General features: G+C 42.0%; 1 protein-coding gene across 3 annotated transcripts; it reads left to right on the forward strand.

Moving 5' to 3' along the window:
- Positions 1 to 731: 731 nt before the first annotated feature.
- scarf2 (scavenger receptor class F, member 2) lies at positions 732 to 27,497 on the forward strand. 3 transcript variants are annotated; one of them, XM_029638438.2, is made up of 11 exons: positions 732 to 1,582; positions 4,330 to 4,388; positions 5,901 to 6,002; positions 6,161 to 6,680; positions 7,842 to 8,060; positions 8,518 to 8,646; positions 10,169 to 10,272; positions 11,919 to 12,033; positions 12,457 to 12,581; positions 17,756 to 17,914; positions 23,825 to 27,497. In XM_029638438.2, the coding sequence occupies exons 1-11, from the start codon at positions 1,473 to 1,475 to the stop codon at positions 25,108 to 25,110; spliced, it is 2,928 nt and encodes a 975-aa protein (XP_029494298.2). In that variant the 5' UTR covers positions 732 to 1,472; the 3' UTR covers positions 25,111 to 27,497. The 3 variants fall into 3 exon arrangements, with proteins under 3 accessions (XP_029494298.2, XP_029494296.2, XP_029494299.2); XM_029638436.2 differs by having other exon boundaries at positions 733 to 1,582; positions 17,753 to 17,914; XM_029638439.2 differs by having other exon boundaries at positions 733 to 1,582; positions 12,484 to 12,581; positions 17,753 to 17,914.
- The last annotated feature ends 343 nt before the right edge of the window (positions 27,498 to 27,840 follow it).

The raw sequence follows: 27,840 nt of genomic DNA on the forward strand, positions 1-27,840 counted from the left end.
CTATCAATCTGTCCCCTGTCATGAAATCTTGTGGAATAGTGATTTTTTTGTGTAGGCCTAATGTTGCACCTTCAATATCAGGAAGAAATAGTACTACTATTGTATTGAAAAACTATGGCCATATATTAATAACCCACAGTCCTCTCTGTGGTTATTTTGCCAGTTCATTTAATGAAACAGACGGGGGAGCCATTGCTGTGCAAAAGTATAGCCTAATGGTATTCTTTCTGTCAAATTCCCATACAATGAAGTTGGCATAAAATATCAAATTGGGGCTATTGATTGGGACTAACGGTCATATTACAAAAATGTCAATAAATACATTTGATACTTGATATAATTACTCTTATTCTTATAAAATTGGTATTTGTATTACTCTCTAATTTGTCTATTTTTATATTAAAGCATTACGTGTCTTGGTGTCCCAATTTGCCAGTGTCGACAGCGAAAAATTCATCTTAGGACAATCATCCATTCTATCATCCATTCTGTGTCAGAAAATGTCCCACTTTACCAATACTCACCCTATTATTAGTAGTAGTAAGTAGTAGTAGTAGCAGTAGTAGTAGTAGTAGGCATATGTATTATATTTAATATTTTGAGGAAAGGTTGGCATTGAAGAACGAGACCTAGGCCTATATCATATTGTCCCCATGTGGCACACCCACTTTTGTGTGTTGCTTATCGCCTCTTTTCTCTGAAAATAAATCCACTGTGGCGCACGAAAAATATGCTCACTTAACTCTGTGTAACTAACTAACTGCAGGCAAGGATAGAGTAACAAATCAGAAAGTGCCTGCCCCCCGCCACTCATGACAGCGCAATAGAAAGAGAAGACAATAACACGTTATTCATCTTTGATTTAAAAGCACAAAAAAAAAGGGAATCTTTGCCTCGACCAGTCGAAAGATTTAGTTTTTACCTATTCCATAGCACTGGGCATAAAACATAATATTTGTGGTCAAGTTATGGTTGGTGGCAATAAGCGGATGCTTTTATTGTCGGAGGAGGATGCCCGTTGGATTCCGCTACTTTCCTGATGCCTCTTTCCTTCTTCCTTATTCTTCTGAAAATGTATGGGATAATGAATGTTTTAATATTACACATCAGCAATGAAGGAAAGTAATCGTTCGAGGAGATCGAATTGCGTGTTCAAGTTTGGGTTTTATAACTTCTTTGGAACTGTGCTCTGTGTGGTTTGGTGTCGCTACACATTCTTTCAACTCTTGGGTACGTCGATGGCGTAGATGGCGCAGTGCTAAGCCTTTTCTCCCCAACTGGAACCTGGATCATATCTCGAATACTTGGATAAAGCTTCTGAAGTTCCCACAATAACAAAACATTATTTTTTTTGACCTCCGTGGATTATAAACGCAACCCTGGAGAGCAGAAGAATAGGGGCAATTGTCGTTTTCTGGAGAGGAGGAATGCGGAGAGAAAGAGACATCTAGAAGGATGCTGTTTCTTGTAAAATGGAATTGAAGATCACTATTGAAGTTGTTGTGGTGGTTTGTTCATTTTTTTCTTTGAGTTTTAGCCAAGAACTCAATCCGAAAGGCAGAAATGTATGCAAATTACCAGGGTAAGTATAGCTGCACTGCGGACGCGGAATAACGGGCTTCTGTCGATTAAATAAAAGGAGTTGCCTGCCTCTATCGCTCTCAGTGCGATGCAACTACTAAGCTACTTGTTGATTATTCAGGTCAAATTCTGAACTATTGTGCTTTGAGTATTGACTACTCACATTGCAAAACTTTGTTTTAGACTCGGGTTCTCTTGCCCTCCACTACCTAAAATAGTTCATTTTCGATATTGTGTAGGCTAGTTGGTCATATTTCTTTTCATATGCACTCTCCTTACACAAGGAGGAGTCCATCTGAGGAGCAGCCATCCAGATGGTACCTACATCTGGAACCGTGGGTAATGTTCTATAATTTCACATAGGGGGCGCTTCCAGGCCTTATATATTTAGTGTCACTGGCCTGAAGTCGTGGCATCAGCTATATGGCTGAAAATAACCCCACAAAATTGTATGGCCGCAGCTACCAGAAACAAAGGTAAGTTGTAGACTGAACTTATAGACAGGGGGTGCATCAAGTTAGCTTAAGCCTACATTTCTTATTCACCAGTTAGCACCTTTACTATGCAGACTGAAAACCACATGTCAAAGGAGGGTCGGTGTAGGACCGGAGTGTGTGAAATCTGTTAACATTTTGGCATTCCATAATAGAGGTCAAAGCCCTTCTGTGGTCTGGCATTATACACATTTAAATGACATTACAAGTCGACCCCTGGGCCCTGCCTGCGCCTGTCCTTACCTTTCGTGTTAGAACGTGATGAAATGTGCCTCAATAGACAATGGTGAGCATGTACAGTGTCTCATGGGCAAAACACGTCCTTTGTTGTCAAAGTTGTTGCCCAAATGTCTATAGTTGGTTTGAAGGTCATTACTTTAACATTTAGCATCCATGAGGAGTGTTAGTGCTTTACTGTAAACTATTCTCTATCCTTTATCTTCAATGAAATCACACAAGTTTACTGTTGGTCCCACTCTCAATTTAAAGTCTCTACCACAATCCTATTCTTAGTGTTTTAACTGGCTTGGATTATTTATTTTTTTGCAGTGCACCACCCGTATCCTTTTCTTTCGTTTGTGCATTTTGTTTAATCTCTTTACTGGGTTCACTGCTCACAGGAAGAATATAGGGAAGTAGTTGTTCATTTATCATTGCTGCTTAGCACTTCCTATCTGTGTCCTCGTGTTACTAAATCAGCTCGCTGACTGTAGTGGGGGCCATCGACAACATTAACAACGTTGGGTCACATCATCGTTGTTTGTCAGTTATTCAATGCATCACAAAGTACCATGGGAAAGTGAGAAGAAGAAAAAAACACAGAAATTGAGAAAAGTTGCTATCTGATTTTTTTCAGTGTTGAGAAACAAATGATATGTTGTTGAATGAAGTGTTCAGTACTAGAACACTGTTCAAAGTGCCAAACGTAACAGTACTGTGGCCGATAACGTTTATAGGCTCATTTGAGTAACAAAAGACAAATGTGGGTCCTGCTTTGATAATGAGAGACCAATGTGAGTCCTGCTTTATCTCAAAGCGTCACATTTGTTACGCAAATGAACATAATGTGTTCTTTTCCAGAGTTGTGATGGTTTGAGGCTGTATGTCAAAGGTCAGATGGGGTCATCTAAAAATCGCAGATACCACTGACCACATTGGAAATGCTTCACTGAAAGGAGATTTGATTAATACCTTACAAACAGCTTCTTGTGAGATATAAATAAACCAACACAGCTTTTTATCCATGTATTAGCTCATTCTTGCATCTTTAGACCCAATCCAGAATAGTAGGCCTAAATAAGACCAGTATCCATTAGACTCTCCCTCTGTGTGACAGACCCAGGTCTAAGACAAAACAGAGAGGCTGAGATAGTGTTTTTAACAAATTTTAGGTTTTAGAGGGGAAAAACAGCGCATGTGTGTGTCTGTGTGCACGTCTGCTTCTGAAGGCAGAATTCCGCCCCCAACACTTTAGAGGAAGTAAACGTGTGGCGGGGGCCTCTGGGAGGTCAGTGGTGTGGGAGGAAGAAGAGAAGCATCTGTCCTTTCCTGACAGAGCAGTGCGGAGAGGAGAAGAGAGCAGAGTGGAGGGATCTAGCTTTGCTTCAAACTAGACCGCCAAAGACTGCCTCTCTAAACTCACTCCTCACTCCTTCCTGGCTAGACGTGGGGTCATCTTTAAATAGTATTTGTGTTCTTTCTGATACCAAAGTTGTGCTTGATTGAGACTGACTGACACACTGGATCAATGGGATAGTCCCAAAAGTGCAAAACATCACCCTTCAGGTACGCCTGGTAGGTTCAATCACACATTAAAGTATTTGAAAGAAAACATTGTTTTTGAACTGTGGTTGTAGCTAGCTAGCTATTGCTAGAGTTGCTCTTCTATAGTCTCCATGGGTTAGCACTTCAGAGGCTACTATTGTTCTGACTGTTGACTGCTGACAGGCCGGGCAAGAAAGGTCGAGTTGAAGGGGCTTTGGAGAGAAGGATGTTTATGTGAGAAGTGTGTTATTCATTTCTACCCATTTCATTGCACATGGAAAGCATATGGAGAAAGTCAGAACAAATGCTGCGCAGACGTTTAGAGTTTTCAGCGTTTGCCACACGAAGGACAAGTGTGAGGACTGAGGAGATGACAGGATAGTAGTGGTTGCGCAGGGTGGTGGCATGTTGTTATATACCAGTGTCTGTTTAAGTTTCCTTGCTTATTTTCTTCCTCTCTGACACTCGTATTTCCTCTCCTCTCTGTCAGGTCACCAGGCTTTGTGTGCTGCAGCGGGTGGGGGCAGATAGGAGAGGAATGTTTGACACGTATGTATACAGCATATCAACATCATAGCACAGTATTTTCATATGTACAGTTGAAGTCGGAAGTTTACATACACTTACGTTGGAGTCATTAAAACCCGTTCTTCCACCACTCCACAAATTTCTTGTTAACAAACTATAGTTTTGACAAGTCGGTTAGCACATCTACTTTATGCATGACACAAGTAATTATTCCAACAACTGTTTACAGACAGATTATTTGACTTATAATTCACTGTATCATAATTCTAGTGGGTCAGAAGTTTACATATACTAAGTTGACTGTGCCCTTAAACAGCTTGGAAAATTACAGAAAATAATGTCATGGCTTTAGAAGCTTCTGAAAGGATCATTGACATCTTTTGAGTCAATTGGTGGTGTACCTGTGGATGTTTTTCAAGGCTTACCTTCAAACTCAGTGCCTCTTTGCTTGACACAATGGGAAAATCAAAATAAATCAGCAAAGACCTCCGAATTTTTTTTTTAGACCTCCACAAGTCTGGTTCATCCTTGGGAGCAATTTCCAAATGCCTGAAGGTACCACGTTCATCTGTACAAACAATGGTACGCAAGTATAAACACCACGCAGCCGTCATACCACTCAGGAAGGAGACGCATTCTGTCTCCTAGAGATTAACGTACTTTGGTGCAAAACGTGCAAATCAATCTTGTGAAGATACTTGAGGAAACAGTTACAAAAGTATCTATATCCACAGTAAAACAAGTCCTATATCGACATAACCTGAAAGGCCGCTCAGCAAGAAAGAATCGACATAACCTGAAAAGTCGCTCAGCAAGAAAAAAGCCACTGCTCCAAAACTGTCATAAAAAAGCCTGAATACGGTTTGCAATTGCACATGGGTACAAGGATCTTACTTTTTAGAGAATACTTTAAGGACAACAAAGTCAATGTATTGGAGTGGCCATCACAAAGCCCTGACCTCAATCCTATTGAATATTTATGGGCAGAACTGAAAAAGCGTGTGCAAGCAAGGAGGCCTTCAAACCTGACTCAGTTACACAACCTCTGTCAGGAGGAATGGGCCAAAATTAACCCAACTTATTGTGGAAGCTTGTGGAAGGCTACAACCGAAACGTTTGACCCAAGTTAAACAATTTAAAGGCAATGTTACCAAATACTAATTGAGTGTAGGTAAACACTGGGAATGTGATGAAAGAAATAAAAGCTGAAATAAATCATTCTCTACTATTATTTTGATATTTCACATTCTTAAAATAAAGTGGTAATCCTAACTGACCTAAAACAGGCAATTTTTGCTAGGATTAAATGTCAGGAATTGTGAAAAACTGAGTTTAAATGTATTTGGCTAAGGTGTATGTCAATTTCTGACTTCGACTGTACATGTTTATATCACTTAGGGCCTGTTTCCTGGACAGAGATTAAGCTTAGTCCTGGACTAAAAAACAATTTCAATGGAGGTTCTCGGTTTGGTGAAACCAGCCCTCAATGTTTAATATGTGGACATGTAGTGATTCAGTACATCCTCCCTCTAGCTCTCTGTGAAGGCAACTTCACCTGTAAGGAAAATGAGGTATGCGTTAGGCCCAATGAATGCCGCTGTCGCCATGGATACTTCGGAGCCAGTTGTGATACAAGTAAGCACCTTGTTTTTCGGACACATCTCACACGTCCTGTCCTAAAACATCAGAAAGGACATATTCACCTAGATATAAGGCATCAAGTAAATGTTTGTGTAATGCTTTTGATGTTCTCACCATAATATCCTGATATTACTTCATCCCTCCTTTTTCAGAGTGCCCCACCCAGTTCTGGGGCCCAGACTGCAAGGGCAAGTGCCAATGCTTTCCCAACGGCCAGTGTGATGACGTGACGGGCAAGTGCACGTGCAACCCTAACCGCTGGGGGCCCAACTGCGAGAAGCCCTGCCTCTGCCAGAAGGGCAAGTGTGACCAGGACACAGGCACATGCACTTGCCAATATGGCTTTTGGGGCCCTCAGTGTGCAAACAACTGCTACTGCAGTCTCAACTCTGTGTGTGACCAGAACACAGGAAGGTGTAACTGTAGTCCAGGCTGGTCGGGGAGGAATTGTGCCATCCAGTGTAACTGTAATAACTCTCCATGCGAGCAGTTCACGGGTCGTTGCCAGTGCCGGGAGAGACTGTGGGGCCCCCGATGCGAGAGGTATTGTCAGTGCATCCATGGGAAGTGCAACCAGGCGGATGGCTCATGTACCTGCACACCGGGGTACCGGGGGAAGTTCTGCAGGGAACCGTGTCCCGCAGGGTTCTACGGACAGAACTGCAGGAATAGGTGAGGAACCACTGGAGAACATTACTCTGTGTCATTATGACCGAAGATAAGACATTTTGACAGATGGGAAACTGAAAAGCCGTGGATTCTTATTAACAGGGATTTCTCTTAATTTTTTTCCCCAAGGATCTTAATGTTAATGTTTTTTTCCTGATACGCATTATATTGTGGTTTTGGAGTTTTGATTAGAAATATGATTTGACACATGCTCCAGCTGATAACCCATAACATATCTTAAAATAATTGTCCAGTGTTTACAGATTTCTATCAAATATGAACTATAAATAATTACAATATGAGTGAAATGTTAATTAAGTATTTTAAATATCTGCTTTTCTGTGTTGGAATGGTGTGGTCGTACCCCAGCAACAGAATGGTCTGGGCGTCTACCGGTCATAAAAATTATTCATGCGAGTGTAGGATTTTTTTATTTTATTTATTTAACCTTTATTTATCTAGGCAAGTCGGTTAAGAACATATTCTTATTTACAATGACAGCCTACACCGGCAATGCTGGGCCAATTGTGCGCCACCCTATGGGACTCCCAATAACAGTCAGTTGTGATACAGCCTGGATTTTAACCAGAGTGTCTGTAGGGACACCTCTAATACCGAGATGCAGTGCTTTAGACTGCTCTGCCGCTCGGGAGCCCAGGAAGAGTCAACAGCATTATTTGGGTATGAATTAATAGAATATACATTTTTAAAAGTGAGATTTTCACTGGACAGTTAGTTACTTTAAACATGATCGGTAAAAGTGTATTGGGGCGATACTGTGGTATTGGTATTCACAGTATTTCATAATAATCATCCAATATGCTGAAGCCATTCAGGTTAAGTGATTTACCTTGCTCAAAGTCTGCAGAACTCATGTTATACATGAGCTGCTACATAGCCGCTTTCCCACACTTCTCTGACCTCTATGTCATAGATGTTATAAGAAAAGGCAGTCCTGGAAATGTATATACAGGGCCCGCTAAACTGTGTAGATACCAACACAAAGATTCACTATGAAAATGTTACCAAATAGTTTTGCTGTCAATAGGCCAGGTCAAAAGTAGTGCACCATAGGGAATATTATGTTAATTTGGTGCCGTTTTGTAGGCAAATGTCTCAACCCACCATCCTGATGCCCTCTCTCCCTTCATGTCCTGACTCCAGGTGTGGCCACTGTAAAGGCCAGCAGCCCTGTAAGATAACAGAGGGGAGGTGTGTGACCTGTGAGAGGGGCTGGAACGGGACCAAGTGTGATCAGATGTGCCTGCCAGGCTTCTTCGGAGAGAACTGCCTGGATGTGTGTCCCCCGTGTAAAGATGGCCACTTCTGCAACCGCATCGACGGAAAGTGCTCCCACTGCAACCCCGGCTGGATCGGGGACAGGTGAGAGAATGGAATGGAAACACACATGCACACACACAAACACTTTTTTTTGCTTCTACCTGGTAGTTTGTTGCACTCACCTGGTGTCCCAGGTCTGAATCAGTCCCAGATTCGAAGGAGAGGATGAAAACTAGGAGTGTTTTGGCCCCTCCACAACCGACATTGAACAGCCCAGCTCTAGTACAACACTTGAAAACATAACTTCAAACAAAGACTTACAGTTATGCTAATATACACTTGAATACAAAGCTAGAAAAATGTCAATTGTTGTCTACTTTTCAGCATGTCAAAATGTAATTTACATAGATACTGCATTATAATTACTATTTAAATACCTGAACTTGTACTGGCACAGGCTTTCATGTTGTGCTAATGGTTCTGAGACATGACTCACAGCTGATGTGACAATGATCATAATAAACAACATTCATTCCTGTTTTGTCTCCCTGGTCGGTAGGTGTGAGGTGCGCTGTCCCAACGGGACTTATGGGGATAACTGTGAGAATGACTGCAGCCACTGTTTTAACGGCGTTTGTCACATTGCTACCGGAGAGTGCCTGTGTGAGCCGGGATTTTACGGGACCTAGTGAGTCAGACCTTTCACCAAAACATCTTAATGTTTACGCTTCCCTTCATGGCTACAATACCCAGAGAGCAGTGGCGGTCGGTGCCATTTAAGATGAGGGAGGACAATTTTTTTTAATGAACATGGCCTTATTTCTATTGCAGCATATTGGATGACTATCATTCATACTCCATTCACTCAGCTCATTGTAGCATTGACAGGTTTAGGCTACTACATGATACTAACATTTTCCCTATACCCATCTTGAGGTTGCTACAACCTAGCCTATGAATGAAAGTTTACAATTTAGGTGCAAAGGTCGAGATAACTTTGAGTAAGCAAGGTGACAGACATTGACACATTCAATACCGCCTTGCACAATCTTGCCTGCATCTAGCTGATCAAGGGTGTAATCATTAGTCAAACAAGAATTTCTATTGGACAAATTCCGGTATGTTTATTCCCGTTTAATTCTGTTTGTTTTAATTTAAGAAAAGTTTTTCAACAGAATCGGTGAAATGAATACACCCCTGATCACACGCAAACACAGTTCACTTTCATAGCAGCCACATAAAACAGCATGATCGATTTGAGCTTTGGATTATTCGTTCTCGCATTTACGCCCTCTCCTCCACTCACCTTTTCCCTTCGCTTGTGGACTTCAGTGCACAACACATTAGCAGTCTGTGACGAGGCAAACAAACACTCCAAGCTAAACCTTCATATCATAACCGCTAACCGCTACACACAGTCTACATTGCGGAAAGCTAATGTGCACAAATAATGCATTATTTAGACAAACCGTACAAGCAAGGGGTTTGGTCATGCAGTACAGTGTACAGTTAGCAAGCAGTGTACCAGTTACACTGACGGGCCCCGTGGCAATAAATTAATAAAACCAAAAGCTTACCTTGACTTGGAAGAGTTCCAGTGTTGCATAACCAGATAGGTAACATAGCATCCCTCTCTTTTTGAGCCGGGTGTTTGAGTAGGCTAAACTAGCAAGCTGTATTTTACTAGCTAAGTAAGTGAAAGTGAAATAAATATAGCTAGCTCCTTCACTCCCTCTCTTTTTCTCTCTTGCTTCTCCTTCATTTATGAAGAAATTCATTCGTAAAAAACTGTTAAACTATTGTCTTTCTCTCTCTTTGAGTCAACTACTTACCACATTGTATGCACAGCAGTGCTAGCTAGCTGTAGCTTATGCTTTCAGTATTAGATTCATTCTCTGATCCTTTGATTGGGTGGACAGCATGTCAATTCATGCTGCAAGAGCTCTGATATGTTGGTAGACATCCTCTGGAAGTTGTCATAATTACTGTGTAAGTCTATGGAATGGGGTGAGAACCACAAGCCTCCAATGTTTTGTATTGAAGTCAATGTACCCAGACGAGGATGGAAACTTGCTGTCCTCCGGCAATGTGCAAAACAATGTGCTTTAATAGATTATTTGGTGACATGAATATATTTATTATAGTTTTATCGCATGGACACATCGCATGGACACAGTAACTAAGTTGTTTGTGCCTTCTCTTTCTTCTAGCTGCAATATGACGTGTCAGATGGGTCAGTATGGAGTGAACTGTGCCCAGACCTGCTCCTGTCATGACAAGAACTGCAACCCAATGTCTGGGGCCTGCAACCTACGTAAGGAAACCAACCCACTCTCTTTCCTTAGTCACACACACACACACACACACACACACACACACACACACACACACACACACACACACACACACACACACACAGAGAGAGACAGAGACACACATATACACCCTGCAACCTACAAACTACATAAGGGAACCACTCTCTTTATTACCTCATTCACTTCTATAGATCTGGGTGAATGTTAGGTCACTGTTTTTGAAGCCAGCCACACTGCAAGACCTAAAATGTAGATGTAAAAATACATTCTTAGCAGAGTACTTGCGGCATCAAACCGTGGTGCTTCTAGTGATAAAGACGTTTTTATATTTTGGAAAGAAAGGCACAACATAAAGAAAACACACCCCTACATGAAACCATAGGGAACATATCAAATGTGTGCACTGCACATGAAGGTCCCAAACCCCTTGCTTGTACTGTTTGTCTAAATAGCCAGTTGATAGCGGTGACGGAGACAAGTTCGTCCTAAATGGCACCCTATTCCCTATATAATGTACTACTTTTGACCAGAGCCTTATGGGGGAGACAATGAGCACTAGCACACATGTCAAATCAGGTCAATGTAGTAGTTGAGCCTAACGGTGTTTCCAGACTGCCTGGTGTCCTTTTTTTACTTCTGTGTGTGTTGGCCCTGTTCCTGTCCTGCTGGAGAGAGAGAAAAGAGGAAGAGGAAGAGAGAGCTGGAGGAAGAAAAGAGAAGGGATGGAGGGAGGAGAGCAGCTTGAGGAAACAGGGTTACCAAATGGACATGTTGGGAAGCAGTGATGATGTCACCAGGTCAGGCCTTTGGGCTCTGCCAGGCTAGTCCCTTCCTTTTTCCAGCTGTGAACACAGAGGCCTTACACGCCACACCCAGGCCACACTTCCATTCATCCACAGTCTCTATGACAGAAGAGGGGCGTAGAGGGCCAGGGGTCAGCAGTATTTATCTATCTGCTAACTTATAGGTTATCTCACTGATGGCGTCATCTGGCTGCACAGTGCATGTATACTGTGGAAATTAAGGGTGCGTCTGAAATGGCATCCTATTCCGTATGCAGTGCACTGCTTTTGATTAGGACCCATAAGGCTCTGGTTAACAGTATAGTGCTCTATGTAGGGAATAGTGTGCCATTTCGGTCACACCCTGAGAGATGCTTATGCAACAGATGGACTGCTGTTCTGTTTAAGTGCATCCAGCTTAGAAAGGGAGGGGTGCTAATAAATCATCAATGAATTATGGCGGTATAGGGAGTGTAGTAGAGGAGTGAGAGAAAAGTGAAAAGATGGGGTTTGACAGATATTTCAGAAGTAGAATCCACAACAGGAGATAGATAATGCGGGTGGCGATTTAATAGATGGAAGTCAATTTGTCTGTTCCACATTGTCGATCATTTGGACATCTCTATCTCTTTAATTCCCGCTTTAACGATAGGCCTACAGTATTTCCACAGTGTGGAGGGTCAACACAGTGCAAGGACAGATTGAATTTCAGCTCCAGAGTTCTGATTCTGGGAGTTCAGGGAGTTCTGACAGAGAGCAACGTTAGTTGGTACCAGATATACAAATGGCTCTGGTTGGCACTGGCAGTCTGCACGAGTGTGGCACACCCAAAAATCCCTGCTTGTGTCTGTCTGCTGTTTCAGAGCCCAACCAGCGGATGGGAGTGATCGCGGCAGGAACCCTGGTCTCTTTTCTGCTCATTGTCCTCCTCTCGCTGCTTTGCTGCTGCTGCCTCTGCCGAAATAAAGATGACCACAAGTGAGTGACAGACACGGGCCTGGTGTGGTGCGAGGGATGGGATTTGTTGGAAGGGAAGAGTGGGCCATTTGCCTTCCTTGCTAGTAGCTCATGCAGATGGCTCTATCCTTTGAAATAGTTGTTTGCCCTTTTATCTTATATCTGGGTCCTTGTCATAAGTTACAATAAGGGCCTAAAGTCTTTCCTGGTTAGTTCACATGATGAGGAAGAACGACAGGCCCTGCGTAGCATATCATTTGTAGCCAAATCAAAAATGGGTCAGCATGATATTGTGTGTGGTCTTTTTCTTCACGTGGTCCATGAAATGTTGCTTGTACTGCAAGCGTGTCAATGCAGATGAACATTACCCACATTTCAATCAGTTTGTGGTGTTTCGTAATTTAGTATGTTTTCCATGGCGTCACCCCTCCCTCTTTCCCTCAGTCCTGACCAAGACAACTCTACCAACAGCAAAAAAGCCAAGCGGATCCTGTGTGGAAGATTCAGCCGAATCAGCACCAAACTCCCCCAGATCCCACTGAGACGACAGAAGCTGCCCAAAGTAGTCGGTAAGCACCAATCTCTCCTCCCCATAGTCTACCGCCTCAACCATGCCAAGACAGAGCCTGCATCCTAAATGGCATCCTATTCCCTAAATAATTCACTACTTTTGACCAGAGCCCTATGGGCCCTAGTTAAAAGTAGTTCACTATATAGGGAATAGAAGGTGTCATTCGGGATCCAGCTACAGCCACTTTCTTCAATACGATACTCTCTTGTTTGTTTGTGTATATGCTCCATGTGTCTCTGGATGATCCCATAGTTTCTGTGTCATAATCTTTGCACGCCTCTTTAACTCTTCAGCAAGAGGGCGAGAGCGTTTTCATTTGACCTTTGCTCTGTGATACTTCTCTCTGCGACTCTCTGTGGAGTGGTTTTCAGACAATGAATAGGGTTGAAAAGTGTACTGCGGCTGCCAAATGGGTATGGGGTTTCATCTGAGAGGAATGCACTGGTTGCAGGGCTTATTATTCTTGGCACCCTTAAATACCATGTGTTCATATTATTACAACCCTAAACAGGCCCTTCTCTTTTTTTTCTCTCTTTTCTTTACTCATTTCCCTCCTTCCCTCCTTCCTAAGAAAGTGAGTTGAGTTCCTACTCTGCTGGGCTGAAGGCAGTGTTATTAAGAGAGAATGGGTCAGTGTAGTGGTGTGGTGCTCGGGAGGTCTGAGTGGTGTTGAGTGATACTTTATCAAAGGCTGCTCTGTTTGTGTCAATGTGGATGGAAGAGGAGGGAGAGTAGCTCCTGTCTGTCTGTGTGGAGGGAGGGAGAGAAGGAAGTGGAGGAAGGTCTCGTGGTCTGGGATAGGATTGTCTGTCAGGACCCATCTCAAGTCAGCTTAAAGGATATTACACGTTGCCTACATATGGAAGAACTCTCCTTTGTCTACCCAGATGCCTTCTGGAATCTCTAGAAATTTCAAACACGGCCACATTCTGTGGCGTTCTGCTTTGTCTCTGCTATGTAGGAGTTAAATTGAATCATGGCTATCTAGACTGGTTCTGAATGCATGGATGGAAGAGCTCTGACAGTGCTCTGACTAAATTTTGGAATTAAGAAAGGCCCTATTTGTGGGATATATTGTAGTTACCTTTACCAATTAAGATCAGTGATGGGGAAGGAGTTAAAAAGCAGTGACCTTGTTTCTTTCCTCTTTCACAACGAGTAGCATGTTCTTCTCCACTTCAGCGGTCTTCATTGTGCCTGCGTAGAAACACACACGGGAACAGTATTGTCTTTGTCATCCAGTTATCATGGGACATTTTAAGATCATTTTGCACAAACACTCTCAAAGTTTACTGTAACTTATAAACAAGCCGCCAGAGGCAACAGATTTTTTTGTTAAAAGTCTATGCCTATGACCTTTTAAACAAACAAGCCCTTTCATTATTTTTTGCACAAAGCATATCGTGCCATGTCTGGGTTGCGATCAAGCAAATCAAGGAGAACAAACTACCACTTTGGGAATTTGGAGAGAGTAGAATAGAGTTTTTGGTTCAAACCAAAACCAATTCTTTCTAAGTTTTCATGACATGACAACACACAGCTATAAAATGACAACTGACTGAATTTAAGTATATTCTTTGGAGTCCTTCTCCCAGTGTTATAAACTCTCTTGTTCATAAGGAGAGATAAACTGGTCAGCTTCTCTCTCTCTCTCTTTCTCTCTCTTGCTCTCTCCCTCCATCTCGAGAGCCAGGACGCTCTGCTCTGCTTTGCTTTCCTCATTGCCTGCCCACAGAAGCGTGGCCTGCCTGCCAGCGTTTTGAAACTCTACCCTCCCTGGGGCGCCGTCAGTCCCTTCAACATTCCACAGGAGGCCCACTGGACTCGAAACAGGAAGTGGCCAAATTTACCCCAGCCCGTGTCAGACCTATGATTTACCCACACTGTGGTCAACACACAACAACAGATGTGGCAAGACAAAAGGAAAGATGAAAAAGGGGAGGAATAGGAGGGAGGAAGAAAACCTTTATGCTGTCTTTACACAAACACTCAACCGTTCCAAGACAAACGTAAAGAGAAACAGAGGGAGGAGGAATATGAGGAAGAGGAAGATGAAGAGGAGGAGGAGGGGGGAAGAAAATATTTATGGTGTCTTTACCCAAACTCTCACCCAATCCAAGACCAATGTAAAGAGAAACTGAGGGAGGAGGAATAGGAGGAGGAGGAGGAGGAGGGAGGAAGAAATCAATTGCTCTGTCTTTTGCATAGCTCATATAGCTCCTCCGCTCCTTCATACATAAACGTTCTCCCATCCCCCCTCCTCTTCTAAAACCTCTACACTGCTTATAGTTTGTCATTCCATTCTAAGCATATTTATTCCACACCCTATACTATAGTTAGCTATCTCACGCTCGGCTGGCCGCCTTCCCCCATTTCCATTCCGTAGTCCTCTGTGTGTGTGTGCGTGTGTCACAAATGGTACCCTATTCACTATACTGTATAGTGCACTACTTTTGGGCTCTGGTCAAAAGTAGTACACTATAATATAGGGGATAGAGTGCCATTTGGGATGCAATTGCATGTCCGAATGCTTTCCTGTGAAAAGTGATGTGGAGCGGGACCACCTGCTCCAGTGTAGCTGGCCTCACAGGCAGCTATGATAGGCCTGTACAGCTGGGGTTCATCAGAAATGCACAGTTGTCCAATGGACTCTGTAGGCTGAGCTTTGGGCTTTCGCTGCTGCCCTGTCTCTCCCGGAAAAATCCATCCGGCTCCAGACTTTTAGTCTGGTGTGAACATTCAAGCACAGCAGTTGTTCACTGTATCATGAAAGAGAGAATGTATGGAATAAAGAGCCAGTTGGTTAGTTGGTCAATTGAGGTTACTTTACAGTAGGCCCTATGCTATACCTATTGGACACTGCATCAGTACTGACTAATATAGTCTTGCACAGACATTGGTTAAGTCAACTGGGATATTCTGCTATTGTACCTCCATGGCATTGGAGTCATCTGTTCATTATACTCTAGCATAGCAGGGCTGTTACAATAGTCATGAAGTGCATACCGTTCAAACAGAAAGTCTGCCATTTATTTATGTATCGACTTTATTGAATTTGAACAAAAGCAATTTCAGCTGGAAGAAAAGCTGCTATGAAAGAATTTCCATGGCCTTTCTTTTCTGTGTCCGTGGATAAATATTTGGATGGGCACTGTTTATATTATATTGTTTCTAACGGCTGCCATTGCTACAATCCAACTAATCTACATCAAGTCAATTTCCTCCATTTAATCCCTTCACCATGGCGGCATTATGTAGAGTTCTGAACAAGACTGGGATGTCACCAGATATATTGCCTGGAACAATTTCAGAAGTATGGAGAAATAGACAAATAGTCACTTTCTGCTTGACTCTGCAGTATGCAGGATATCCACATAGTACCCACCATTTTCAGTGGAAATTCCCATCAAAATAGAAAGTCCCCTTGCATCAATCTAATTAACAAAATGAAAAGATTCCCATCAAAATCCATCTGTTCAACATCTGAGGTTAACTGCTATCCACCTATGTCACTGTTTGTCAGACCTGGAGACATCCCGAAAATCAGTCTTCTCACGAAAACGTACAGTTTGTAGTGTCTGAACGGTTTAGCTTACAAGCTAATATGGAAAAGAGACTCTCACAAACAAGATGGTGTGGTCCATTTTGCTCTATGACATCCACATAGGACTTGTCTGAAGTTGGTACCGCCGATGTGCCAAATTCTGTCTGTATCATCCAAACCGTACAGACTAATATCACCACTCTATGGAAAGATGAGACTCCCACAAACACGATGATGTTCTCCCTTTTGTTCTACGACCCGCACAAGTGTCACAGGACTCGCAGGACTGAAGGTAACCCCATACCGGTTAAAACATTTAGTTTTGTTTTAATGTGTAAAAAATATATAGAAAAATCCTGAGCTTTCGTATATCTCAGAAATATAGGAGAGACACTTCAAATTCCAAATCCTAATGATGCATTTTTGGACTGTCTGTATTGCCAAGAAAATCTGATACCTACAGGGGTCCTAAAATTCTCAAATCTAAAAGCTAAATGATCCATGATATGACCATCTTAAAACAATTCCATATGTTAGCTTAGTACAACCCCCCTCCCCCCCCCCCCCCCAAACCCCAAGGCTTAGTTAACAAGTGCTGTGAGAATAATAAAATAATGCTGCTCTTGCATTTACACATCTCCTGGTACTCATTTAGCTGGAGCTGTACCACACCTGGTTGTGTTGGTGTTAGCAGAGGTCAGTTGTTTTACAGTTTGGGAGATGACATCCATGTCACAACGTTCATACTATAAACTCATAGCACAATAAGGACCACAATGGAAATACTTTGTAAAACTTTTTGGATTTATCCACAATGATTTTAAATGCAGTAAATCCACTTGGGTGGCTGAATTGTGTTTATAATGGTCAAATAAATCATATCAAATACATAGAGCGTTGGAGGGGAACTTCCAGCCAAGAGAGGGTTGAGTTTTAGCTTAGTGTTAGTGGAGAACAAACGGATGGGCTCATGTGTCATCCAGTAGAGGAGGGAGGGTGTAAATTGATGTATCTGATGTGGTTAGTGTCCAGTTAACGCCCAGTCACACACACACACACACACACACACACACACACACACACACACACACACACACACACACACATGCACACAGTCAGTCCTCGGCCAGTTGGGGAGAGGAGAAGAGGAACCACAGACATCCCACACGAACACAGCTGTCCCCAGACTGAAGGGTCAGCAGAATACATCAACATCTAAAGAGGAGGGAGGGAGGGAGGGAGGGAGGGAGGGAGGGAGGGAGGGAGGGAGGGAGGGAGGGAGAGGAGAGGGGAGGGAGGGAGGGAGGGAGGGAAAGTACCTACATTTAGGAAATGGAGCATTCTGTCTATTGGAATGATAACTAAAGGAAAAACTTGAACGTATTTCTCAGTAAATAGCAGTTTCTTCAAGGAATGTAGAATCATGCAGACTGTCACAAAAAAAAATCAACATGAAACACTATTGAAACATTCTAGATAACTCAAGCCAGACTGTACCGTGCCTGACAACATCAACACACTCCACAACATCTCTCTCGATCTGTTGTTCTTGTAAGGTAGTCCTGTCAATCTACTTCTCTCTGACCCCTGCTTCTCTGTGTTTGTTTTCTCTCCCTGTCCCCCAGTAGCCCACCACGACCCGGAAAACACATTCAACTGCAGCTTCATCGAGCCCCCTTCTGTAGTTGAGCAGCCCTGCCCTTCCTCCTGGTCCTCCCAGGAGTCTTTCGATTCCTTCGAGGAGGAACCCAGCGATGATGGCCCCGTATACTGTGTACCCCATGAAGGTGAGTCATTACACACACACACACACACACACACACACACACACACACACACACACACACACACACACACACACACACACACACACACACACACACACACACAGACACACAGAGAGAGAGAGAGGCACACGGTCGGACACAAACGACAACGGACCTGCCTAAACAATGTGTGCCCCATGAAGGTGAGTCATCAGGAAAGAACAATAAACACTGTGATTAGCCACAGCTACTCCACAAATAAACACATCCAGGCACGTATGGATGCATGCCCATACACATGTACACACACAGATGTTTGAACACACACACACACACACACACACTTGGAGTGGGATTTGTTTGTCACAAAGTGTAAAGGAAGAATACGTACTAGGATGACTGAGCACTGAGTCACAGACTTCTGCAAAGCTAATTAGAGCGATATGATAGTTATCCTTACCATGTGCCATCGAGCCCTGTCCCTTGTGTTGATGTGAAACAATGAACAGGAAATATAATGGTAAAGTCATCCAATTCATGAATCTCTCCTTGTAGTTTGGTGGAAAGCATCATGGCTATCAGTTTATATATTATTTCATTTAGACACCCCCGTGAGTTTATTGTTTTTGGAGGCCTCAAAATTTCTTGATATTATTCAAGAAGATAAATATGATGTACACTCATTCTAAATAATGTGAACATGCCTCATATAAGCATCCTTTATCCCTATTGATGTACTAATACTGTATATGAAGAGTTGAATTAAAAACCTGTATATGAAGAGTTTAATTAAAAACCACTATACAGTGCCTTCGGAAAGTATTCAGACCCCTTGACTTTTTCCACATTTTGTTATGTTACGGCCTTGTTCTAAAAATTGATTAAATAAATAAAAATCATCAGAAACCTACAGACATTACCCCATAATGGCAAAGCAAAAACAGGTTTTTCGATTGCTATGAGACTTGAAATTGAGCTCATCCTTGAGATATTTCTACTTGATTGGAGTCCACCTGTGGTACATGCAACATGATTTGGAAAGGCACACACCTGTCTATATGAGGTCCCAAGAACACAGTGGCCTCCATCATTCTTAAATGGAAGAAGGTTGGAACCACCAAGACTCTTCCTACAGCTAGCCGCCTGGACAAACTGAGCAATCGGGGGAGGAGGGCCTTGGTCAGGGAGGTGACCAAGAACCCAATGGTCTCTCTTACAGACATCTAGAGTTCCTCTATGGAGATGGGACAACCTTCCCAGAAGGACAACCATCTCTGCAGTATTCCACCTATCAGGCTTTTATGGTAGAGTGACCAGACTGAAGCCACTCCTCAGTAAAAGACTCAGACCATGAGAAAGAAGGTTCTCTGGTCTGATGAAATCAAGATTGAACTCTTTGGCCTGAATGCCAAGCATCACGTCTGGAGGAAACCTGGCACTAATCCTATGGTGAAGCATGGTGGTGTCAGCATCATGCTGGGGGGGGATGTTTTCAGCGGCAGGGACTGGGAGACTAGTCAGGATCGAGGCAAAGATGAACGGAGCAAAGTACAGAGAGATCCTTGATGAAATCCTGCTCCAGGGCACTCAGGACCTCAGACTGGGGCGAAGGTTTACCTACCTTCTAACAACCTGTTTTGCTTTGCCATTATGGGGTATTGTGTGTAGATTGATGAGGGAAAAAAGTATTTTATACATTTTAGAATATCACTATAACCTAACAAAATTTGGAAAAAGTCAAGGTGTTTGAATACTTTCCGAAGGCACTGCATATTTTCAGATATGTTGGTAAATTAGCTTTTAATGTTTAACCGCTTACAACTACCCCCCTACCTTTTTCAATTTCCGCCTGAAGACATACCCAAATCTAATTGCCTGTAGCACAGGCCCAGGACCAAGGATGTGCATATTCTATTCTAAAGAAAACACTCTGAAGTTTGTGTAAATGTAAATTGAATGCAGGAAAATATAACACAATAGATCTGGTCTAGATAATACAATGAAGAAAACGTGAATACGTTTTTTCATTTTTATTGTTGTATCATCATCTTTAAAATGAACAAGACAAAACAAACATTCAGATAGGATGATGGGGACAATTTCAGTGAAAACATAAGAGGGCAACAGTACTTGTGCAACGTTTTAGAATGATAACTTCCAAAATGAGTGTGCTACATGACATTTATCATGAAGTCACCCAGGTGTCCCACACAAGTAGCCCAAATGTACCTAAGTGGCCAAATTGGTGAGGTTATAAATTTTGAATGGAATAACTATATACAAAATACCAAAATGGTATTCTAACACACACACCCCAAAAATTTAGAAAAAACATGAAAAAAATAGAAACATTTACAAAATAACACTTTCAATATTTGGAAGACCCTCAGTCATCTACACAATATTGTGCTGCTGATGCCAGGTGCCATAGCAGGCTCTTTCTGCTGTAAAGCAGAGGGTCACCAAGCATGTGGTGCAGGTGATGGGGGACTTCATTTTGCAAAGAACATAGCGACGCCTCCATGCTGTGCCCTTTTGGCCCTGAGGCACATCCATGCCTGCAAAAATAAATTTGGGCAGATGAACACCACTTGTGGCAGGAGCTGGATGAACCAGCTTCAGTGGGGGAGGGACACCTTGGCACTGGGGGCTCCCATTCGGAGTCAGTATCACTGTGAAAGAAAATGTTCAGTTAGAATAGTTTCACATATGAGCCCTGTATCAACAGGTATAATAAACAGATATATATAGAGTACAGGGAACATAAGGTTGAATATATTATTATAGACCTGCTAGATCTACTGTCTCATTTATATTATGACAGACCAGCTAGATCTACTGTCTATTTCATATTATGACATTTCAGCTAGATCTACTGTCTCTATTATATTATGACAGACCAGCTAGATCTACAGACTTTATTATATTACAACATACCAGCTGTATCTACTGTCTCCATTTCACTTTGTCCATTGTTGTGGGCCTGCCCTCCCCTCAACAGCCTCAAATAGGCTATTTCATGTGGGGGTGGGGGGGGGGGGGGGGCGGCAGACACACACATCTCACATTTCATTACATTACATTTTTATATATTGCTACTAAAAATAAAAAAAATCACAAATACTATTTTATATTATTAATTTCAAACAACGGCATTAGCATGAGAAGAACTTACCAGTCCAAAACAATGTCCTCTCCGTTCAAAAAACATTCCTCCATTTGGGAATCGCTAAATGAATCGTCCTCCAACAATCTCTGTCTCACTTTCCCCTAAAATTGTGTGTACATCTGTATATCTAGACTTAGGTTTAGCTTTCCCTGACTTAGTCGCCATACTGATTGATATATAAACAGCTGAAGATGCGCTTTACCAAAACAATGCTGTGCGTAACATGCATGGCTCCTTCCGAAATGAATCTTCAATGGCGAATGGGTTGGTCTTCCAACACATAAACATTACATATTGCCGTTTACCTCAGCTCATTGGCTATCTACCCAGCTAGATTTCAAGACAATCAGTGGTCATTGGGTTAAAATACAGTCAATCAACTAAACAGCGGTCATATCATTGGTGCACAATGATGTCATTACTTGTTGTCTTCAAATCGGTTTCTTTCAGTCAATACGTCCCGCAAAATGACCCATCAGGTTTGGTTGTGTTACAAACAAACCAGTTGATTGCAAAAAAAACAAACAGGACTGGAAAAGTCACGTTTAGGGTGTGTATTTACATCGAATGTGTCATCGAAAATGGAATGAGACGGAATTCACAACACAAGCGGTTCACAAAATGTTTCGTGTTAGGCTATAAAAATTTGATCAAACAAAAGACCATTCATTGTGTAACAATGAGCATTGGGATTGCAAACAGAGGAAGATTGTCAAAGGTAAACAATTTATTTTATTGCAGTTTGTGATTTTGTTAAGCCTCTGCTGGTTGAAATAGTTGTTTTTTATGGGGCTCTATCCTCAGATAATCGCATCGTATTTTTTCGCAGTAAATCATTTTTTAAATCTGACAATGCAGTTGGATTAGCAAGATTCTAGGCTTTCGGAACATGTGAGACACTTGTATTTTCATTCATGTTTAATATGACTATTTATGTAGCGATCACCGTATGTTGTCGAATTTCATCCCACTAACGGGTTCGGTGCGCAGAGAGGTTAAAGAAATTATGTTTTTTCACTATCTAATAATGGCAATAACATATATATATTTGTTTAAAATCTATTACTTGATGGATTAATTTCAGAGAGACAAATAATCATGTTTTTTGCAAAATGCTGTATTTCCGCCTCACTTTCAGAGAAATAAGTAGTACTACTAGGTTTTACACAGTCAAATGTATTCAGTAGAGTCATATGAGATCTGTATGTAAAACATTTACTTTTGACATTTTAGTCATTTCGCAGATGCTCTTGTCTAGAGTGACTTACACTAAGTACTTTCATCTAAAGATAGCTAGGTGAGACAACATATCTTAGTCAAATATACAGGATATGAACATTCCATTCCATTCCTGCTGATATATAAAGTGTCTTGAACTGTGGTGTAGTGGTGCCTGGAGAAGTGTGTTTCTTTTAATTTTACCTACATTTTTCCAAATGGCGCCCTGTGTGAAACATTATATTAGAAACAGTGACATACACTCTGAATGACCTAAAATGATACATCCCATATTGGTCCTTCACAGTCAGGTCAGCCCAAGCTGTACTGTTCAGTTGGCTAATACTATTGAAACAGATAAACTGAGTCAGAAATTAACAGGTTTCAGATTTTCCCCCATTTTTTCAGGTTTTCGTTCTCAAAGTCACACCTTTTTCTTTTCTTCAGAAAAACAAAACAAAAATCCATAACAATGAACATCAGGAAACCACTTTTGAGGTCTTGTAAAAAATGTTTGATTAGCTGTGTTTCTGTAGGACATGATATGGAGTTTGCAAAAGAAAAGACCACTGGATTGATGCAAATAATCATCATGATATCATTCTGACAGATAGGCATGGGCTACTTTGTAGCTAGTTAACATTTAATAGAGAAGGTTTTTAGGAAAGCCTTTCCATCTACCAGAAGACAGTTAGGCCTATCAATAGCATCACTATATTTTCCCTGTTCCTTAATTGTTTGAAACCTGGACGTTTTACTTCATATTATGAGGCATGTCTTACCTTGATTCAAAGTAGCCTAAAGCCAAAATCCCACCATAGAAATGTGGAGGCAAGTATTTTTATAAAGATTTACTCGTATGCATTCTCCTGTTCTATTGGTTTTCTTTCAACTTTCTTTCATTATCTAGCAGTCAAAGACATTATCCTAATCATATTACCAACCCATGATAATTGATGCATCTTTAAATTCCACCTCTTTGTAACGGGTATTTCCAACTCTGTATTTCAATCTCTGGTCATGAAACCGCTTGCATTTCCAGTGCGCACTTCAGAACGGTGTTTTCCTGCAAATTGCATTTTGGAACATTCACGGATTGGTCTACTGCCATGTGTACATTGCTGCACCTAAAATGTGAACAAATAATAGTTTATCAACATTTGAAGCAAAACATTCCAATCTGTTCCATCAGCCCTATTAATTGATACGGCTTATACCTCCGCTACACTACGTTGATACCTATCAGTGGGAATTAAGAAGTAAGTATAGGCAATGCCCACTGAAAAACAAGTGGGTATACAGCGTATACCTGCGTATACCCTCCACTACACCACTGGTCTTGAATACAAAATCTGAGAACAGCCATATTTTACACACACATGAAGGTACTCATAAGTGATCATTTCTGATAAAATAAAAAGTAAAAAATGTGTGGATATAGTGTTTTGGAAATAAACTTCATATTCTGACCACCTACGTATGATCACCATTACCATCCAAACTAAACCTGACTCTCATCAATTATATATCTTACTGTCCCATAGAGTCACTGAATGAGAGTAAGGAGAAGCCAGCAGCTGAGAAGCCATCCGCAGCAGCTGTGCCCAGTGAGGACGATGCAGGGGAGTACACCTCTCTGAAAGACACCAGTGCTACCAGCACCACCATCAACAAGCTTCAGGCTGGGGACGGGAGCGAAGCAACCCTGCTCAAGTCCTCTGACAGCGAGGGCTCCACCAGTGGCTCTGAGTCGGCCATTGGGGCCCTCTATGCTCGCATTGCACACCTCTCCAAGAACTCCAAGGACGAAGAGGATGGGGGTGGCAGCACAGTTACAATAGAGGTCAAAGGTAATGGCAAGCCACCGTCCCCGGGATGGAAGACCACCACCAAACCACGCCCGCCAGACCCCTCCACCAAACCGAAGGTGTCATGGATCCATGGGAACACCGGAGGTACCACACCCACCCAGGTGGAGCAGCTGAACCAGGGGTGTAAGGGGCTGACAGTGCCCAAGGAGAGGACGACCAGGAGCTCCAGCGACAGCTCAGCCAAGAGTGAAGAGAGGCAGAGGCTGAAGGAGACATCCAAGGAGAAGAGGAACCAGGAGGGGAAGGGGACGGAGGTCAATGGTTCCCCCAGCAAACACAAGGCCCACCGGCTGGGAAGGTCCAGGGAGGATATTAACCACATGGAGCACATAAATGGAGTGGTGCAGAACGCTCTCAAGAAGATCGGTAACTTCCACAACTCCAACTCTGACAAGAAGGTGGCCGAGAAGGCAGCCGCTGTGGAGAACCCCAAGGAGCCGCCCAAGAGCCCCAAAGTGATCCACCCACACATGAACTCCGAGGCCGCCACACTCCTGGCGGCCCAGCTCAAGGAGAAGACGCAGAGCATCAATCGGAATGAGGGCACCGGCCTGGTAAAGACCAACGGCCTGCCCACCCCAGCCTTCCGGGACCGAGGAGACCGGGAGAAGCCCACTCCTCCGCAGAAGGCCAAGCGGACCACTCCGGCCACCCCAGGCCACCAGAGCTCCAACAAGCCTCTGCTGCCCACCACCACCAGCCTCCAGAAGATGGTGGGTGTGGGGGTCCCCACAAGGGAACCAGCCACCCCCGAGGTCACCCCCAAGAGCCCGGAGAAGCAGGACTTGAACGGCTCCAGGGTGGGAGAGGGTGGTGGTGGAGCAGTGAACGTCACGCCAAAGAAGACCCCCATCAAAAAGCCTCCCAGAAAGAGAGGCAAGGAAGGGACATTGGATACTGCTCTGGAAACTAAGACACCAACAAAGACAGCAATTATGCCACCGCAGATAATCAAATAGACAATTTTTTACTCCGACCTATTGACCAGGGTTTTTTTATTGTTACTCACACACATGACAATGGGGAATTAATTACTTTTCTTCCAAAGGAAACATGCAAAAGGACTTGGTGGTTTTTCATCAAAGGAATTTATTATGTGTGTGTGTGTGTGTGTGTGTGTGTGTGTGTCCGGGACCAGTGGAAAGTAAGTAGAACTTTGTTTAAATTGTGGTTCTTCTCATTGGTGTGGGAGTGTGTTTGTATTATATTGAACTCATATACCTGCAATGTATCAGTTTTACACTTCAAAGTTGGACATAACTGTGGCAGTGGAAGAGTTCTGACAACGGCAAACAATCATCTTCTATTTTCTTCCATCTCTACTATATCCCTCCAATGCCCACCACTATATTTATATAGGAATTTCCGACAATAATTGTAATTTAAAATGTTTTTCCTCAACATTGTATGTGATACAACAATAGAAATGTAATCTATGCAAAGTGAGGTCTCAAGTTGAAACAAGGTACTGAGAATACAAATACAGTATTTGTCTGTTTGATTTAAATTAGCCAGTTTCAATAAGGAACACTCCATAAAGGAGATTGTTGAGTTATTTGTATGTTTTTTTGTTGCTATGTTGTCCACAATCTAATGTTTTAGCTGAAGTACAGTACATTTGTTCCACAATTTTGTCAGTCACAGTTTATTGACAATGAAATGAGTAATCAATGCAAACGTTTAAGGAAGCACTTGTTGTCATTCCCCTCCTAACAGAGAAATAGCCCTGTAATTCTGAAGGCACGCACTATATTATCTGGATATGCTGTAAAAGCACCTAAAAAAAGCTAAGATGCTGTTATGTTCTTTCGTCAAGCCTATTGAACAGCTAGTGTAAATGTCTTAGTCTTAGATTCTTTCCCACTCAATCGTTTTCAGCTTGATTCTTACGCACTAATAAATGTGGGTAGGCAATGTTCCTTATACCAAATGCTTCTGTGCATTGTTTCTGCAGCCATTGTTTTCTAAGAAGCACATAGAGACAGGTGTATTGCCACTAGGTCTTTGGCCACTAGAAACAGTCTGTGAGAGGCCTTGGCTTATCTGGTATTTCTCATCATAATGTTGTTTATAAAGGTTGAAGTCATGTTTGAATTCCAGATTAAATATTATACTTACATTTTGATACTTCAATCATTCTTTAACAGTATATTAATCATCCACCTACCTGACAGACAATCTAGTCATGTTACATTAGAAGGTTGCCTTTTCCTTAACTTGAATTCCAGTGTGGCTAAGTAGCTGAATAATGCTAGCTAATTAAAGCTAATTGGTTAAAGAGGCCTTATTGAATCAAGGGTAACACTTACCCCGAAAGGGATGTATTGCTTAATCAACATTTCATATTGCATTAAGTTTGACTGGTTTTATACATATGAGGATTACTACATTACAAGAGGAGGCTCGTAGAAAAGAGTATGGAATATAAATACAACACTTAACCAAAAAACAATTAACCAATCTGCATAATATAAAGTAATACAAAAGTGGCAGTGGTGTTCAGACCGTGGATTCAGACTTACTGTACATTCCACAGTTTTCAGAGCTATTTTGATAGTGCTTAGGATTTTTTGGGTGCCTTTGATGTTTTCATTTTTTTTTATGGTACAGCTAGCCTACTCTTTGCCAGTGTTCTTTTTCGACACGTGAAGGTGTTTTTGTATCAGTATAATTGTATATGTTTGTAAGCTGCGCTTATATGAATTATTTTGCTACTTAATTTTGTGTGTGTCAATGAACTGGCTTTCATGTTACATTTGATTGTTTTGTGTCAGGCTCTCTGCAGCCACAGTATATGAGTATGTGCTTTGTAAAGTGGCCCTTGGCTTGTCATTTCCCTTTTTTTCTGTTGTTGTTTGTTTAACACTTAACTGCATGAAGCAGAGTGAAACTTATCTGGCATTAATAGCTCCACAGGAATCTATAGCCTAACTCTCTTTTTCTTATCGACTTTCCCAATTGCTATCATTTTGTCCGTAGGAAATATACAATATCAAAACTTCAAAGGATTATACAGGATGTGCATTATTGTGTTACCACTGTTATTAAGTACATGTAACTAAAACCATATGAGTTGTGTGATTATAAAGTGCCAATTTAAGCAAGCAGAAAACACATCTTTTTATATCTGACTGACTGGCCTCTGCCTGCTTTCACAGGCTACAGTACATATTTTTAAGCAGGGCCTCATAACGCTGCAGAAACATTATCAGTGATATGGTATATTTGTAACTCATCATTCTGTTTTGTTTGTTTGTCTGATCTGATTTTCATTTTTTTATTGTCGTTGAATATTTTTTTATTTTTTTTATTTACTTCTTTGAAATAAAAGCGATACATGTAGCTATATGGACATTCTCACCTCTCACATTAATCTCTGAACCTATCCCTCAGTCAACCTTTTGCGTGCTAAAATATTATCATTACCATCCCACAAACATCACACAGTGGCCCTAGAGTATTGATTTCAGAACCAGACATATAGCTCCCTTTCCCCATCTGTAGCCTAAAACCATCCATCCTCTTAGCAATAATTGATATTTTACAGTTTCCGGTGACTCCTGGCTGCCTCTCTCCTGGAGACAAAGAGGATACAGAGACTTTTTCACGGTCACACTTGATCATCAAAGAGGCAGAAGAGACAGAGGAACCACTGCTGGGCTCCTCCTGAGGGAGACAAGAGCTCCTTT

The sequence above is a fragment of the Oncorhynchus nerka genome, linkage group LG27, assembly GCF_034236695.1.
Source record: "Oncorhynchus nerka isolate Pitt River linkage group LG27, Oner_Uvic_2.0, whole genome shotgun sequence".
NCBI lineage: Eukaryota > Metazoa > Chordata > Actinopteri > Salmoniformes > Salmonidae > Oncorhynchus > Oncorhynchus nerka.

Coding starts and splice junctions, on each gene's coding strand:
- scarf2 (XM_029638436.2), top strand. CDS start 1,473: ATGGAATTGAAGATCACTATTGAAGTTGTTGTGGTGGTTTGTTCATTT. Junction 12,034..12,456: donor CGAAATAAAGATGACCACAA/GTGAGTGACAGA, acceptor TCTTTCCCTCAG/TCCTGACCAAGACAACTCTA. Junction 17,915..23,824: donor ATACTGTGTACCCCATGAAG/GTGAGTCATTAC, acceptor ACTGTCCCATAG/AGTCACTGAATGAGAGTAAG.